At 45.5% G+C, this 14,793-nt stretch overlaps 1 protein-coding gene across 3 annotated transcripts; it reads left to right on the top strand.

The window, feature by feature from the left end:
• Nucleotides 1-12,722: 12,722 nt before the first annotated feature.
• Nucleotides 12,723-14,303, top strand: LOC135387113 (uncharacterized). Of its 3 annotated transcripts, none has more exons than XM_064616498.1 (2): nt 12,723-12,976; nt 13,139-14,303. In XM_064616498.1, the coding sequence occupies exons 1-2, from the start codon at nt 12,860-12,862 to the stop codon at nt 14,222-14,224; spliced, it is 1,203 nt and encodes a 400-aa protein (XP_064472568.1). In that variant the 5' UTR covers nt 12,723-12,859; the 3' UTR covers nt 14,225-14,303. The 3 variants fall into 3 exon arrangements, 2 of the variants coding, with proteins under 2 accessions (XP_064472568.1, XP_064472569.1); XM_064616499.1 differs by lacking the exon at nt 12,723-12,976 and adding an exon at nt 12,988-13,037; XR_010420861.1 differs by lacking the exon at nt 12,723-12,976 and adding an exon at nt 13,013-13,074.
• The last annotated feature ends 490 nt before the right edge of the window (nt 14,304-14,793 follow it).

Genomic DNA, 14,793 nt, shown 5'->3' with positions numbered 1-14,793 from the left:
CTGTTCGAGGATTCCACGCAACTCCCAAAACCTTTCGTGGTTGCATTTCTCCCCTCAACGACGTCCTTCCTCCGTTCTAACGTTCACTGATGCGCTGGAGCAGTTCTTCGTCGTTCGACATCCATTTTCGAAGACGCATGCGCGCTTGTGACAAAATGTCGTTTGCTTCCACGCAAATGACTCGAGACTGTAGGCTCCCGTAACCAGATCGTCGACGTACATGTCGTTCATTAGGATCTGCGTCGTCACCGGATACTGATTTTGAGGACCTTCGATGTGATGTTTTATGGTTGCTGCCAGCAGGAACGGGCTTGCCGTTGACCCGAATGGAACACGGGTCATCCTGCATGTTATGATAGGTGGTAATTCTGTCCCTGGCAGTGGTGTTTCTTTGTACCAAAGGAACCGTAATGCGTCACGATCTTCTTCTGAGAGTGATACCTGGAGAAATGCCTTTTCAATGTCTGCTAGGACGGCGATCTGATGCATCCGAAATTTGAGCAGAAGATCGATGAGACTCGGATTCAAGTTTGGTCCGGCTGACAATGTATCGTTGAGAGAAAGGCATCCTGGTGCACTAGATGACGCGTCAAAGACGATCCGTAGTTTCGTTTTCTGGCTGTCGCATCTCACCACGCTCTGGTGAGGCATGTAGTACACCGGGTTTGGCGACGTGATTGCCGTTTCGGGCGCTTCTTCGGCGAAACCGTTTTCCATATACTCTCGTATTCCCGTGTCGTATTCCTTCATAATCTGTTCATCTCTCAGAAGGCGCTTCGTGAGTGATCCGAGCCTCTTCATTGGTATCTCCTTATTGTCGCGAAGCCGGGTTACTTTCTCGTTCCATGGAAACGACACTTGGTAACGTCCATTCTCAATCTTCACTGTATCTTCAAACTGATTGAGGGTCTCCTTTTCGCTGGTAACAGTTGTCTGTTCCTCTTTAATGCCAATGTGTTCCAATTCCCAGAACGCTCGCAATTGGGCGGATATTTCTCGGTTTACTGCGTCGGTTATGGCTACTCTCATCACAGTGGTAGATGAACGTGTTGCAGATGAGTCAGTGGTTGTGGGTCCCTGCAGCGTCCACCCAAAGGTGGTCTCTACGGCAACAAGGGTTTTGTCCAAGCGTTTGAGGCCTACTGTTACCATTGCCCAATAATTGTCGGCTCCAATGAGGACGCTGATTCCATCTTCGCACTGTATGCCATGAAGTGAAGCATCAACGATGACGATTCCCTGAGCGTGCAGTTGATCTCTCAAAATGTCGACTAGCGCTTTCATGACGTCAGAGCAGATCATCGGAACTTCTGACGCCTCGACGCGAACATCCCTCCGGTCATGCTGACTTGTGAGCCACAGCTCAACTCTTCGGCACGTACGTTGTTCTCCTGCCGCATCTTCACCGAAGGTGAAGATTCTAACATCTTCCTCGCCCAGTACCCTGAGTCCGAGACGTTTTGACAGGTCGACTCTGATGAAGGTACGCTGGCTTCCGCCATCGAGAAGTTGGCGCACTAGGGCACGTTCCCTCCTTCCTTCGGCCCAAACCTGGTCTGTCTGCAGTAATATTTCACTCGTAGAGCATCCAGTACCTTGATCTATAATTTTTAGGGATGATTGTAACGTCGCCTGCGTCCTCGTTGCGTCTGCACGAGCTATTGGAGTTTTCACTCGGGTTGCCGTTTAATTTTTGTTTGCCCAGTTCGGATCGCACAATGGTGTAATGTGTCTGCCGGAACACTTCGCACACTTTAGCCACTTCGAATTTCTGCAGTCCCTGGACCTGTGATTTCGTTTAGCACAGCGAAAGCATCGGTTGTCGCGAGCGAGAATAGCCTTCAGTGTATCGAGGCTGATTGGGGAATCACAGTGCTTGCTTGCATGGTTATTGGACGCGCAGAATATACACTCAAGGCTTTCCCGCTCCATTCCAAGTGTCAAAGCGGCAGCTGATGGTGGATATATCTTTTGGCGGTTATCGTTGCGTCCTCCATCACCGTCCGACGACTTTGACCCTTACTGGCTTCTTTCTCTACTTCCTACTTCAGAAATTTCAAAAATGCTTGTAGCTCGTCACTGCTTCGCGTTGACTGCTCGGCGTCATGTTTACGATGGTACTCTAAGTGGAGCTCTGATGGTACCGCCTTCCGTAATACAGAAAGGAGTAAAACGCCGTAACTACCTGAGTTCACTCCCAGCGCCTCCTAGCTGCGAACACCTGTCTGGACTGCATCTAACATAGCTCGTAGCCTTTCCACGTTTTTGGCGTCTTGTACTGGTCGTATTTGTAGAAGACGTGCCATGTGCTCATCGATTATAAGTTCGGTTCTTCCGAACCTTTCACGGAAAAGCTCAACTGCGACGGCGTACTTGTCATTCGTTATCTGAATTCCGTCGATAGCTGTTAGTGCCTTGCCCGTAAGGTAACTCGTCAGATATTTAAATTTGTCGACACTTGATAATCCCCTGTTCTGATGAATTGTTGAATCATACTGGTTCCAGAAGCTTTGCCATAACGTCAATTCCCCATTAAATTTTGCAATTTCCAGTTTCGGAAACTTGAGGCTGACTGTCGCTGGCGTTTGTGGAGAAGTTACGTTGTTTGCGCTTGACGATACAGTCGTTCGTTCGATTCCAGTATCGCTTCTCGATATCTTGCGGCTCAATTTCGTTTTGGCAATAATGGCGCGTTCTTCGTATCCTCCTGATCCTGCCAATTCCTCTTCTAGAGCGTCAACATCAATAAGCACTTCGATTTCGTTATTCAGCTCCTTCAGTGAGTTCTCTTTCGATATGAGAATATTGAGACGTTCGTCGAACTCACCGACGGACGTTGTCTCCCTGACGAGAAGAGCATCGATGTCGCTCAGAAGTTTCGTTGTAGAGGCACGCACGATACTCCATTTCTTCTTGAGTCGGTCGAGCTTGCTTGGGTCCATTTCGTCGTTAGAGAGTATCCCAGGATTTCGGCACCATGTAGAATATTGCGTTAGACAAGGGACACTGGTTGCACGGATCAACCTTCTTTATTCCCAACTCAAACAACTCTCGAAAACAACATACGTTACACGGAGAAACACAAACACACACACACACCCTCGGTAATATGATCCCGTACGGGGACGCTTCCCTCTCGTGTAACACGAGACGGTCGCGTTCCTTGGACGGTTGGACCCTGCGCGGGAGGAGTTTCCACGAATCCGCTTTCGCTCTGTTTTTACAGTTGAGAAACTAGAAGATTCAACAGTAACCTGTCAGCCTCGCGTAACAGAGGAGACGCAAGTGGGGACGACATTTCTTGGTGGTTTCATATGTTCCTAATGCGCTTACAAATAAATCGCCTCCACCTAACCATCTTACAACTTAACAGAGGGCTGATAACCACTTACCAACTGCCAATATATAGGCGCGTGAGATGGCTTCATACCCTCCTTCCACTTGGATTCTGGACGCACCGTACACTCTAAATCGTTTCACACCTTTAAAGGTGTAAAATAGGTGTATTAACAAAGATCACACCCCTTTCACACCCTACAACTTTGTTTTGGAAGTTCCTGAGGGTGTAACAATGGTGTACTACGCCCTCAGGTGAAATATGGTGATAAGTGTGTCGCCTGGGTGTAGAAAGGGAGTATGTTTATTTTCGTTCAAATGAACAAGAGTAAATATATACAACAACAGGGAACAGGAAGTTACATTACAAAAGTGCATGGCCTGGATTTACAACACGTCTACCATCTGGTAATGTATGCAGATTTAGAAGATCTGTTGAGATACTGCTTAAATTTCTTAAAACACGTTGCTCCTCATTTCAAGATAGAACAAATACATGATAGTGCTCATCATACTCAACTGTGGTTAATGTTTGTATGAGAAAAATGGAATCAGAGCTAATAACATGTATGCCTGCAATCTCAACGAACACGGGTAAGTCCTCCTCGGAAGATTCTTTGGCAACAACACAGCCAACAGCAAATGTGTTATCATTATCAGCTGCACTTTTCACATAGACTATAGATTCTGCGTGAATATCACGGTCATGAATATAACTCTGAATTGCTTCTGGGGCATGTTGAAGTATTATCTCCTTGGAACCATCAGTAGATGTGGCATTTCTGATGAAGGGCTGCAACCACACATACATTTGATAAAATTGATGTCTTCTTGCTAATGAAAGGGTTATGTTCTTAAAATGTCGAGTTTTTCTAGCAACATCTTTAAAATGCTAGTGTTTCCTTTCGAAACGCGTACAACCATACAGATAGGAGAGGTCCAAACATCTTGTTGAGTCGCGGATAATGAACAACGTAATGCATTTTACAGGGGTTAGATATTTGTGGGTACAACACTGCAAAGCCTCGAAGAAACGAATAAATGCAACGTTCTAAGTAATGAACATGCATATGGGGGAGGTACCTGCCCATGAGAAGGTCTACAATTTCACGAAAAGCTACATACAGCTGCCATGCTTCATTGCCATGCACAGCTGCCATGCCATACATGATTCTCTGTATGTCGGCTGTGCATGTTTACACACATATTTAATCACCTTGATGTGCATACATATCTGGACCTCAATGTGATTATACGCAATATGCTGGTAATTGTGAATACACAGTTACCAGCATATTGCCACAAACCCAGCAGTTTTATTCGGCGTTACATCCTTTACACCCCAATTGCCATGAGGGTGTTAAAATACACCTTAAAAGATGTGCGCCATGAACATTTTGATTTACACCCTTCAGGCTGTAAAATGATTTAGAGTGTAGTCTTTTCGTGAGCGGTGTCTACCGAAAATGCGTAAATTCGACGGTTTGCATGCCGTATATTCCCACTCGTGACACTGTTCATTTTATTCACACACGTTTTTCATGATGACACAAAACAGCACATAAAAAAATTTGCTTCAGAGGCGGGCGAAGTTACGTTCATAACACAACGTCATTCGCAACGTAACTTCGAACAACCCTGAAGCAAATTTTTTTATGTGTTGTTTTTAGTCGTCATGAAGAACGTTTGTGAGCAATATGAATGATGTAACGAGTGGGAATATACTGGATGCACGTTGTCGAATTTACGCATTTTCTGTCGACACCCCTCACAGAAAGACTGTTGGGCACGTTGCCCCAAATCACAATACGATGCACGTGCATTACGATGCATGAAGAACATTACATTAGTTGCTCCATGACATGGTGCTGAAGACGGTGCTGGTGTTGGTGAGGGCATTGAAGCCTTTGTCTTTTTACGAGCTTCATCAATCAAAGCAGTTCCAGATGGAAGATGTCTTCTTACATTCCTTGCTTTGAACCGTAGTGGCATCTTCCATGTCCCCTGAGAAATGCACCTTTCAATGCTAGGCCCCGCGTAGGAATGTCTGCACGGTAAATGGCCTGCAATGTATTACATGCTTACATATCCAGTTGTTGTGGTGCCCCTGGGTTTCGGGTAACAAGAGACAAGCTGCTGTGCACACACGGAATACAGCTTCCTTGGGTATCTGCAGAAAGGCACAAAGTCACAAATGTTGCACAGAGATTTAAACAATGTCAACTTCTATGTGGTTACATACAAAGTACATTTCGTAAGATCGTAATAAAGCCAGTTGATGATGTCTGACTTCTGGGTAAACGACAATGAGCCGTCTTTGATGGTTGCGATTTCTGCACGGATATGGTGCGGTACGACAGGAAAGCGATACTCGTTGGCAGAAATGTTGAGAGCTGAGGACAACGCTGACATCCCAACTGTGCTGCAAGGTTCACGGGAACCATGATAAACAGCACACACGCCTATTTCATTTACTCTGCGATATGTGAGAAATTTACCTGCAGGACATGCCTGGATCTTGTTCTGCCCTATTGAAAATCCCACCAGCCTCATGAGCTGGTGGACCATCAGCCGGTAATTTGGGACGACCACCACCAGAGACCCTGGTGGTCTGGTGGGCCACGACGATTTGTGGTGGACTGGTGGAGTGGTGGTTTGTGACTGCTGGCTGGACGGCAAAGCTGTACAGTAAGCCACCTTTAGTGGATGTGTGTTCAATGAAAAACAGCGCACCTGACTTTCCACAGTTACTTTTATTTTCTCCTCCGGAGGTCTGACATCTTTTGTGAGAGAAAATACCGCACCCTTCGTCGATGCTCTTTTTCTGTTCCTCCTCCACAACGTCTGTCAAACATGCTTGAAAATAGATTAAACATAAATATGTACTGCACAACGAATCAGAAAAAGCAGAGGTGGACTACGAGTCACGTGACTCGTAGTCGTGGCTACTTGCATGTGCACAGTGGAATTGAATGTTGCAACACAATTAATATAAGCAACATAGCAAAGAAAAACATTATGCACATATATGCTTTTTATCGTATTATTACTGTGTTAGTGATATGATATGAACCCTCACTCAGTGTGCCAATGTGTGTTATTTTCTTAAAGAACATTATTATTTAAATTACAATTTAAATGGTGCACTGTTCATGCCATGCAGTGGCACAAAAATTCACAGTAACTTGTCACAAGCCTCCACTCAAAGGCCAATAACAGGGTCTATTTCCATGGCCCCCAGTCAGTTCTGAAACAACAATTCAAGGGTGCTTCAAGGACGTTTCAAGTCTCAGCTGTCACTCGAGCTGCCTGCAATGTAAAGTGTGTGGCCACTCCATATTTCACAAAAATATAAGCTAAAGTTAGCACATGACAGAATAGGTGCATGGGGACTATTGCATTCAACAAAGTAGTTGGTACCGCACCTTTTCACTCCTCTCCATTATATAATATCATTGGCATGGGTCCTTAGCGTAAATGAAATCTAGTGATCCGTTCATAAACTTTGTTCAGAAAACAGACAGGAATGCAAATGAATGCAATGGAGGATACTGTGCATTTCTCACACTTCTGGTTTCTACTGCTGCTCTCTACTGCAATGGGTGCTAACTCGGCTGGTTTCAAACTCTAGTTCTAACATTGAATAAGCAGAATTTGGGCTGTAGACTCGTGAGGACAAGAAACAGAAGCAAAAGTTTTCAAGGAATGAGGTGCAATCCCAAGGTTTTCAAGGGATTGCATGAAAATGGCATTTCCAAATTGCAAGGCAATCAGAGAGTTTGAAGAATGAGTAGGAACCATGTATTTCAGGAGTTGACCTACGACAGACGTCCTCCCCGTGTCTCCATGTAATATTCCATGCAGAGTTCAGTACATTAAAAGTCTCACCATATAGTGCTTCCAGCTTATGTGGTGTCAATGGCTCTTGGGCTTCTGCTGACCCATCAGCTTTTGCACGGTTTGAGAGCGTACCTGTTACGCTCTTATTTGCTAGGACAGGAGCCGACCAAATCGCCACTGCTGCTTGCTTTATGAACATGGAATCTTCTTTATACTGCTGGATCTTGTCCCAAGCAGTTTTCCTGATCCACACTCGAGAGACCGCGTGCACCTGTGCAGCAAAGACCATATGTGATTACATGAGATAGCAAGAGCCAGCAGCACCAAAACACATTTGCATAGTCTCGGGCACAATAGCGCCATTCTATAACATTGTACAGGATGTATTGAGTACATCCAAGTGAAAAGAAGCATGCAGGATGAATTTTAATGTACTTTTTAATGAATGCACTCAGGGCCAAGGCAACATAGATGTACCTTGGGGATGATGTGGCCACGCACACCAAACGTGAACTTGTTCTTTCAAGTATGACAAGAACTGGGAGACAGAGGCAAACGATGGTGCAGCATGCTTGCAAGCAGATATTCTTAGAACACTCATCCAATACGGCTGTGTTTCACTTAAGAGTGACCCCTAACCATTAAGAAAGGTTTACTTGAGATAAAAATTAGAAACCTTCTGCGTCATACTTGTGAAGGTATTTGCTTTTTTCGGTTCAGTTAAGCTAATTAGACAAATTAATGAGGTACACTGATGGAAACCACCGGTTTGGGCGACAACAACCTTCACAAGTATGATGCAGAAGGTTTCTAATTTTTTCTCAAGTACATTTCTGTTTTAGTAATTAGAGGTCACGCCGTAGTACCAGGAGCCGCCACAGTGAACGCTAGGTAATCAATTAGATCCTCCGTTATTTTGGCTGCGCTGAACCCGAACCGAACCGATAACCTTGAACCGAAACTTGAACCGAACCAAAAAAAAAAAAAAAAGAACGGTTCCGAGCCCTGCTGGAAAATAGGGGCAATGGCGATATATGACATCACTTGAGTACGCTTTAATTCATCTTGCTGTCGTCAACAGTTCCAGGATCACTTTAGTTTGTGCCGACATGGCATCATACATATAGATGTCATGAGCTGCATTGATATGAATGCAAACGCGTATCGTATGGGGCTAAGCGTAGGGTCTCATCTTACCATGCCATTTGTGTCCTCTGCACCGATGGGAAGCGAGATGGTTTCTGGATTGCCGTCGCAGCCTGTGCAAAAAATATATATATTTTGGAGGACCAAGAGATTAGAATTATGAGAGAATTTCAAGAGGCCCACCTTGATTAATCATGCTGTCAGCAACTCCTTCGCTGTTGGGCTGCGATGGTGCAACAGGGCAAGGATATGCTAACTGAGCTGGGCCAACAGACAGTGGAGATGGAGCTGACTCAGGTGATAAAACAGGCCGTGGATATGTTTGCTGGGCTGGGGCAACAGAGCATCCAGGTTGCGCTGGTTCAGGTGATTCAGCATGGTATGGGTATGCTAACTCAGTTGGGCCAACAGACAATGGAGATGGCTGCGCTGATGCAACATGGCGTGGATATACCAGCTGGGCTGGGGCAAGAGGCAATGGAAATGGAGTTGGGTAGGGTGATGCAACAGGGCGTGGATATTCTAGCTGGGCTGGGGCAACAGAGTATCCAGGCGATATTGGCACAGGTGATGCAACATAATACGGGGATGCTAACTGAGTCGGGGCAACAGGCAATGGAAATGGAGCTGACTGGGATAATGCAAGGGGGTGCTGAGATGCTGGATCGCCTGCTGCAAATTAGGGTTGAGATGACAGTAGTTCAACTGAGCATGATGGTTCTGGCTGTGGTGGCACAACAGTGCCTGGCGATTCCATGTGTGGTGAGGCAGCACTGTATGGGCGCTCAGTAGACGCTACAGAAGTAACAAATAAAATAATTAAAATACGAAACAAGAAAGAGGTGCTCAAATACAGGGTGTCCCAGAAAACGTGTCATTCCATTATAATTAAAAAAAGTACACCACCTAGAATCATGCGGTCAACGGCATTTGTTCTTACAAGGCATTTGCCACCTCCTGATGTGAATGTTGTGTAACGTAAGTTTAATTATGTAAATATTTGCGAACTGAAGTCGGAAATTTGCCATGTAATAAAGGTCACTTTTTTACCCCACCAATGGACCATTTTCCTGAGATGTGGCGCCCTCTCGAATGTCGTCTGCTACTGGCTGAAAACAAATGCACGTGAGGAGCGCTGCGGTTTCCCTTCTGTGTCTTTCATTCCAGCATACTTCGTGCATTCACTTTCTGAGTACTCATCTTAGGCTTCGAGGCCCATTCCTAGTGCTCCTCCCTGTACAAAGTGTAAGTGTCCGTTTGATGTATGCAGCATGACCCTGGAGCAAATCGTGTCCGTGTCATTACGTGCCAGAACAATAAGCTGTGCACAACTGTTTTGAAGAAGAGGAAGAAGAAGATTCTTGCGATTGTTGAGTGCAGCGCTGTCGTCCAGCACTAAAGCTTTTCGTTATCGTTCCTGGGCCCTTTCATACATTTCTGGTGCCGAGAAGAGTAGCCTCAATCATTGACGGGGCGGGATCCAGGAACGCAACCCAGGAACGGGAAGGGAAAATGGTGTATAGCAGCGTTAACGTAGTAATGGCTACGGCTGTTTTCAGTTATGGTTTCGGCTATAGCTCCTTTGTTTTCAACCAGAAGAGCAGAACCACGACCTACTCTATACTAGAGACCTGGACATCCGCAGAGCTCCCAGCACCGGGGTAGTAGTTCTGGCAATCGCCGCTTGGGTATGGGATTTGGCGCTAGCTCGCACTATTCGTTACCACGTGACTTGCCGAAACCGCGGCGATGCATGGTGGGCTGTGTTGACAACGACGAAGCAGTAAGAGAGAGAATAGCGCGTGCTTAGCAACAGCCTGGTAGCACGAAAGACGATGGCAAGGGTGACAGTGTCATTCCCTCTCCCAATAATGCTATGTGGCGCTTGCAGTGGCCACTACTGTAACTATCCCATGACCCGGCTCTCCCATAGGCGATTGCCAGTTGTCCAGGTCTCTAGTATAGAGTAGGTCGTGAGCAGAACATGCGGGATGCGCATGCGCACAGAGATCGCGTGAAAATGGCGCATTTGAAAAGCGTGCCTAATTTAATCGAATTAATGATAATTGACAAGGATATTCAGGGGCTATCCCACCAGAAAAAATAGCTGAACATCACGCTGTACAAAGGTAGCGCGCGACAAATTTTTCAGCGCAATTCTTGTCAGTCCAACGAAAGGAGGTTGGAAACAGGTATGGCTTATCGCATCCGACCTTTGCTGGGATCGCACTTTCCCTCTCCACATTTCAGGAACTGTCACTTTTTCTACTATCACTCTGTGGGCTGGGTTTGGAACCTCCTTTCGTCGGACGGAGAGTGATTATGCTCAAAAAGTCGTCTCGCGTTATGGTTCGGTGCTACGAAACGCATGATATTGGGCTATTTTTTCCGATGGGATAGCTCGTGAATATCACTGTCAAGTATCATGAACTTAAGTGAATTCAGCACGCTCTTCATAATGATGAGGGTAAAAATGTGACCTTTACTTGGCAAATTTCCGAGTTCAGTTCACAAATATGAAGAGCTGGCAAAAAACCTAGTACGAACAAATGCCGTTGACCGCATGATTCTAGGTGGCGTAGTTTTTTTTATTAGAATTCAATGACACGTTTTCTGGGACACCCTGCATATATGCTGGAAACGACCTTAAGTGAAGACGTGAAGTGAATATGAGAAATTCATGTTCTGAGGCTGGAACACATAGAAAGGGCAGATACATACAAAGCCTCAAGGTACCTAAGAATCCATCCATCTAGGGGCAATACGACGTGACATACGATATCACGTGAGTATGCTTTAAATCAATTGGCTGTCGTCAGCAGTTCCAGGAACATTTTGGTTCGCTTCCATCTTTCATCGTGAAATGAATGATGTTCGCTATGATTGTCATTCTCCAGGAATGGCATTCGATTCATCATATGACGGGGGTAGGCATAGAAAAACAGTATAGAAAGCGTCAAATCTTCCTGCTTTCCCATTTCAAAAATTCTGGAGCATAGTGCACTTTGGAGTCGCAGATTTGCTTCTCTTAATCTTTGGTTTTCGCTCAGGACCTTCTTGTACTGTTCTTTCACTTCTTCCATCTCTTTCTTGGGCACAAGCTCGTCATCAGATGACGACATAGCGTCTTTTGGACGCTATGTCGTCAGAACTCAGATGTTCTCTTCATGTTCCTTGACTGCTTTTCGCTTCTTGTTTTTGTCTAAACGCTTTCCCTTTGCTGACTGAAAGCAAATGAGCATGGATACTAATTGGAACTAAGATCCTAAACAAGTAGGCATGTACAACAAAAGCTTCCAAGCTGCAAATCCTGTAACGTTTAGCTTACAAGGTACTGGAAATACTGATATTATAATACCCTAAAATAAATCGAAACACGGACTCCCATAACTACTGTGTATTTCTATAATAATGCCAAACACCAGCATCCCACCCCTGTTGTATAGCATACATTGCAATATAGTGTTCCCATGTGACACCCCTTTGTTAAGTGCTCTTTTCTGTTTATTTTTTTGTATAAATATATATGAGACGTCCGATGTTTTATCACTTTCCTTGCCCTCCGTGAAATAACGAGCCTCTCTAGGACTGCAGGCTAACAAAAGCGAAATAACTGCACCTTTGCTTTCTTCGAAACACCAGCTTTCCGGCTAGCAGTCTTCGATCTATTCTGGATATACTGGTCCATTCCTTCCTTTGTATCTACAACAGAGAAGGCCGTTGTTAAACCAAACCTGCTATCCCAAGATACAGACGACAAGAGAACCTGGAGAGTGTACTATCACACCACGTTGCACGCTACTGGGAACGCAGAGTCCCTTTCGCAGTTGCAATATCACAAATACTTCATACATAATACACCTCCGTGAAACACAATGAGCACACCGCAGCACACGTACCTGTCATGTGAAGGATATTTGCATAGTAGTAATCGCCTGACGTCCTCTCGTCGCCGGCCCAATAAACCCGGTAAAGAGTAGTGGGGTCGTAGTCACTTGCATCTTGTGGGAGGAAGTTCTTCACGTAATCTGACGTTGTTATTAGCTTCTCTCCATCCATCTCAAACTTGACATAAACAAAAACATAGTCGAAAAATGCGAGAGCCCACACGAGAAATACGATGAACTGAATGATGAGAAAACGTAAGCCACGCTGCCAACTCCCGCCAATTTCCCGCATGGTACAGTCAGTATAGTGTTGCCGAACATTGGTAAGTGTCCGCTATCTCTGCAACTTATTAAAAAACGTTGTCGTTGTTTCGAAAAGATTGCTTAACATGGTTTTCAAGTTATAATTCTTAGGTTGGCACAACTTTATAGACTTCAATGTTGCGAAAAGTTGTTTTCATCGTTATTTTTAATAGGCTATGCGCTGTTTACAAAATCTACGAACGACTTCGCTATAGACGGCGCGCTAGCCGGCTAGATTCCGCACGGTAGTGAAAGTAAGAAAGGCGCTAAAAGTAACAATGCCACGTTTCCTTTTCCTTCGCCGGCTCTCCGGCTTTTGAAGAAACGAGGCGCAGAGGGAACGTCAAATGAGCTCGCCAGCAGAAAAAAGACGGCGAGGGCCGTATCGGAGATGGTTGGAACCAGGCACCGGAGGAGACGTCCCAAGGCAGACGAGGCACAATGACAAAAGACGACGAGAATGCGTAAGTGCACGCTCATTTAGAACGAAGGAGGGGCATGTCGTAGCGAATGGTGTCAATTTGTGTGAGCAGTAGTAATCAGCTGATTCAATTTTCTCGTTGTATGTAGAAATGCTTGTGCGTGCGTGGTAAAAATACTATAAAACAGTTTCACATCAATTTCAGGATATTGCACCCGCTGCTGCACCACTGTTTGATGCAGTGGACGAAGAAGGCGACTATGGTGAGAATGAGGACAGTGAAGGAGATGAAAATGAAGACAGTGAAGGCGATGAAAATGAGGACAGTGAAGGCGACGAAACAGAGTTTCAGGAATTTCTCCACGGCTGTGGCACAGGAACATTACCAAACCAGACAACCACAAAGAGACAAGCTGTCCTGTTGATTTTACTCTACGTTGTGTCAGCTGGCCTCTCATGGACGCAACTTGATGGGTTGTTAAAGCTCATCAATGCACTGTTTGGTGACGACATCCTACCGAGGTCAAAGTACATGTTTCGTAAAATCTGGAAGAGGCGTCAGGAACAGCTACTTCAGCTCCACTTTTTTTGCAACACTTGTCTTGCCCACCTAGGAAACCGTGGAAGGTATGCGAAAGGTTGCACGTTGACATGGACGTTTTGTAATGTAGACTACACTCAGGGGAGGCTTGTCTCATCTGGGAACTTTTTCGACATCTTCAACATCAAGAAACGTCTGCAGATGCTGTTGAAGAATATCGGGACAGTTCTGCATGACTCACTTCGTGCGCTCTCCTCACGGCCTCAGACTCAAGGGACATTCTGTGACATGACAGATGGCAACCTGTATAGGGATACACGGCAAAAGCTTGGAATGGGATGGAGTGATATCACGGTCTCGTTTAACATTGACGGCTCACCTGCATTTGAGTCAAACAACTGCTCAGTGTGGCCGATTCAACTGGTGATAAATGAGCTGCCAGTCATAACACGATGGAAGAATGTCATCGTCTGTGGACTCTGGTTTGCAAAGGCTCATCCACCTGTGCTCCTGTTCCTGAACGCATTTGTGCAGCAGTTTGCCAGTATGGGACCAATTGTCTGGAAAACGCTCAACGAAGTCGTCACGTCACGTGTGTATGCTATATGCTGCATTGCTGATGCTCCAGCCAGGGCTTCCATGTTAAATAGGAAGCAATTTAACGGGTTTTACGGCTGCTCGTGGTGCTTAAAAAAGGGTGAACTGGTGGATGGTGAGTTCCTTTTATTTGCATTGATTGGTTCATACTGATTTTAATCCACAAACCATTTTAAATTGTGATATGTAATTTTCATGTTAAGTGAAATACATTATTAAATTTGGGTGGTTAGCTCTTGGCCTTGCTCTCATTTGGCTTTCGACGCTGTGCAGGATGACCTGACAATGCGTTTTGATGTTTTGCCACACCCTTGGCGCAACGACGTCGTTTCGTTCGTCCCGTGTTCCATAATTTTCACATTCCTCACAAGATTTGGATCGTATATTTTTTATTTTTTAACACGGACATATTTGATCACTTTGGACGTCCGGTTGCACTAATTGAGCACTGCTAACTTATGCTTGTCGCGAAGTCAAGTCACGACAATAAGCGAGACGAAGGCAACAACCACTTTACTGCGTGAGGGCCGGATCTGAACTAAAGAACTACTGCACGAACAGTCAGCACGAGCAGGGCAGAGACAGGGCTCATCGTTGTCAGCAGGTGCCGCTACAAGCCCCCCCCACCCTTAGACCGGAGGTTGACGAACAAGACCGGAAGACGTGGCGGAAGTCAGTAAGGCCGCGCACGGCTGGGTCGTCACCTCAGATTCCCGGATGGG

Source organism: Ornithodoros turicata, chromosome 3 (genome assembly GCF_037126465.1).
Source record: "Ornithodoros turicata isolate Travis chromosome 3, ASM3712646v1, whole genome shotgun sequence".
In the NCBI taxonomy this organism is placed as follows: Eukaryota; Metazoa; Arthropoda; class Arachnida; order Ixodida; family Argasidae; genus Ornithodoros; species Ornithodoros turicata.
The sequence above is the reverse complement of the archived record's forward strand: the minus strand, read 5'-3'. Positions and strand labels throughout refer to the sequence as shown.

Bases quoted from the DNA above. Each gene is read 5' to 3' on its own strand.
- LOC135387113 (XM_064616498.1), top strand. From the start codon at position 12,860: ATGAGCTCGCCAGCAGAAAAAAGACGGCGAGGGCCGTATCGGAGATGG. The intron at 12,977-13,138 runs GTAAGTGCACGC...CATCAATTTCAG, and splicing joins ACAAAAGACGACGAGAATGC to GATATTGCACCCGCTGCTGC.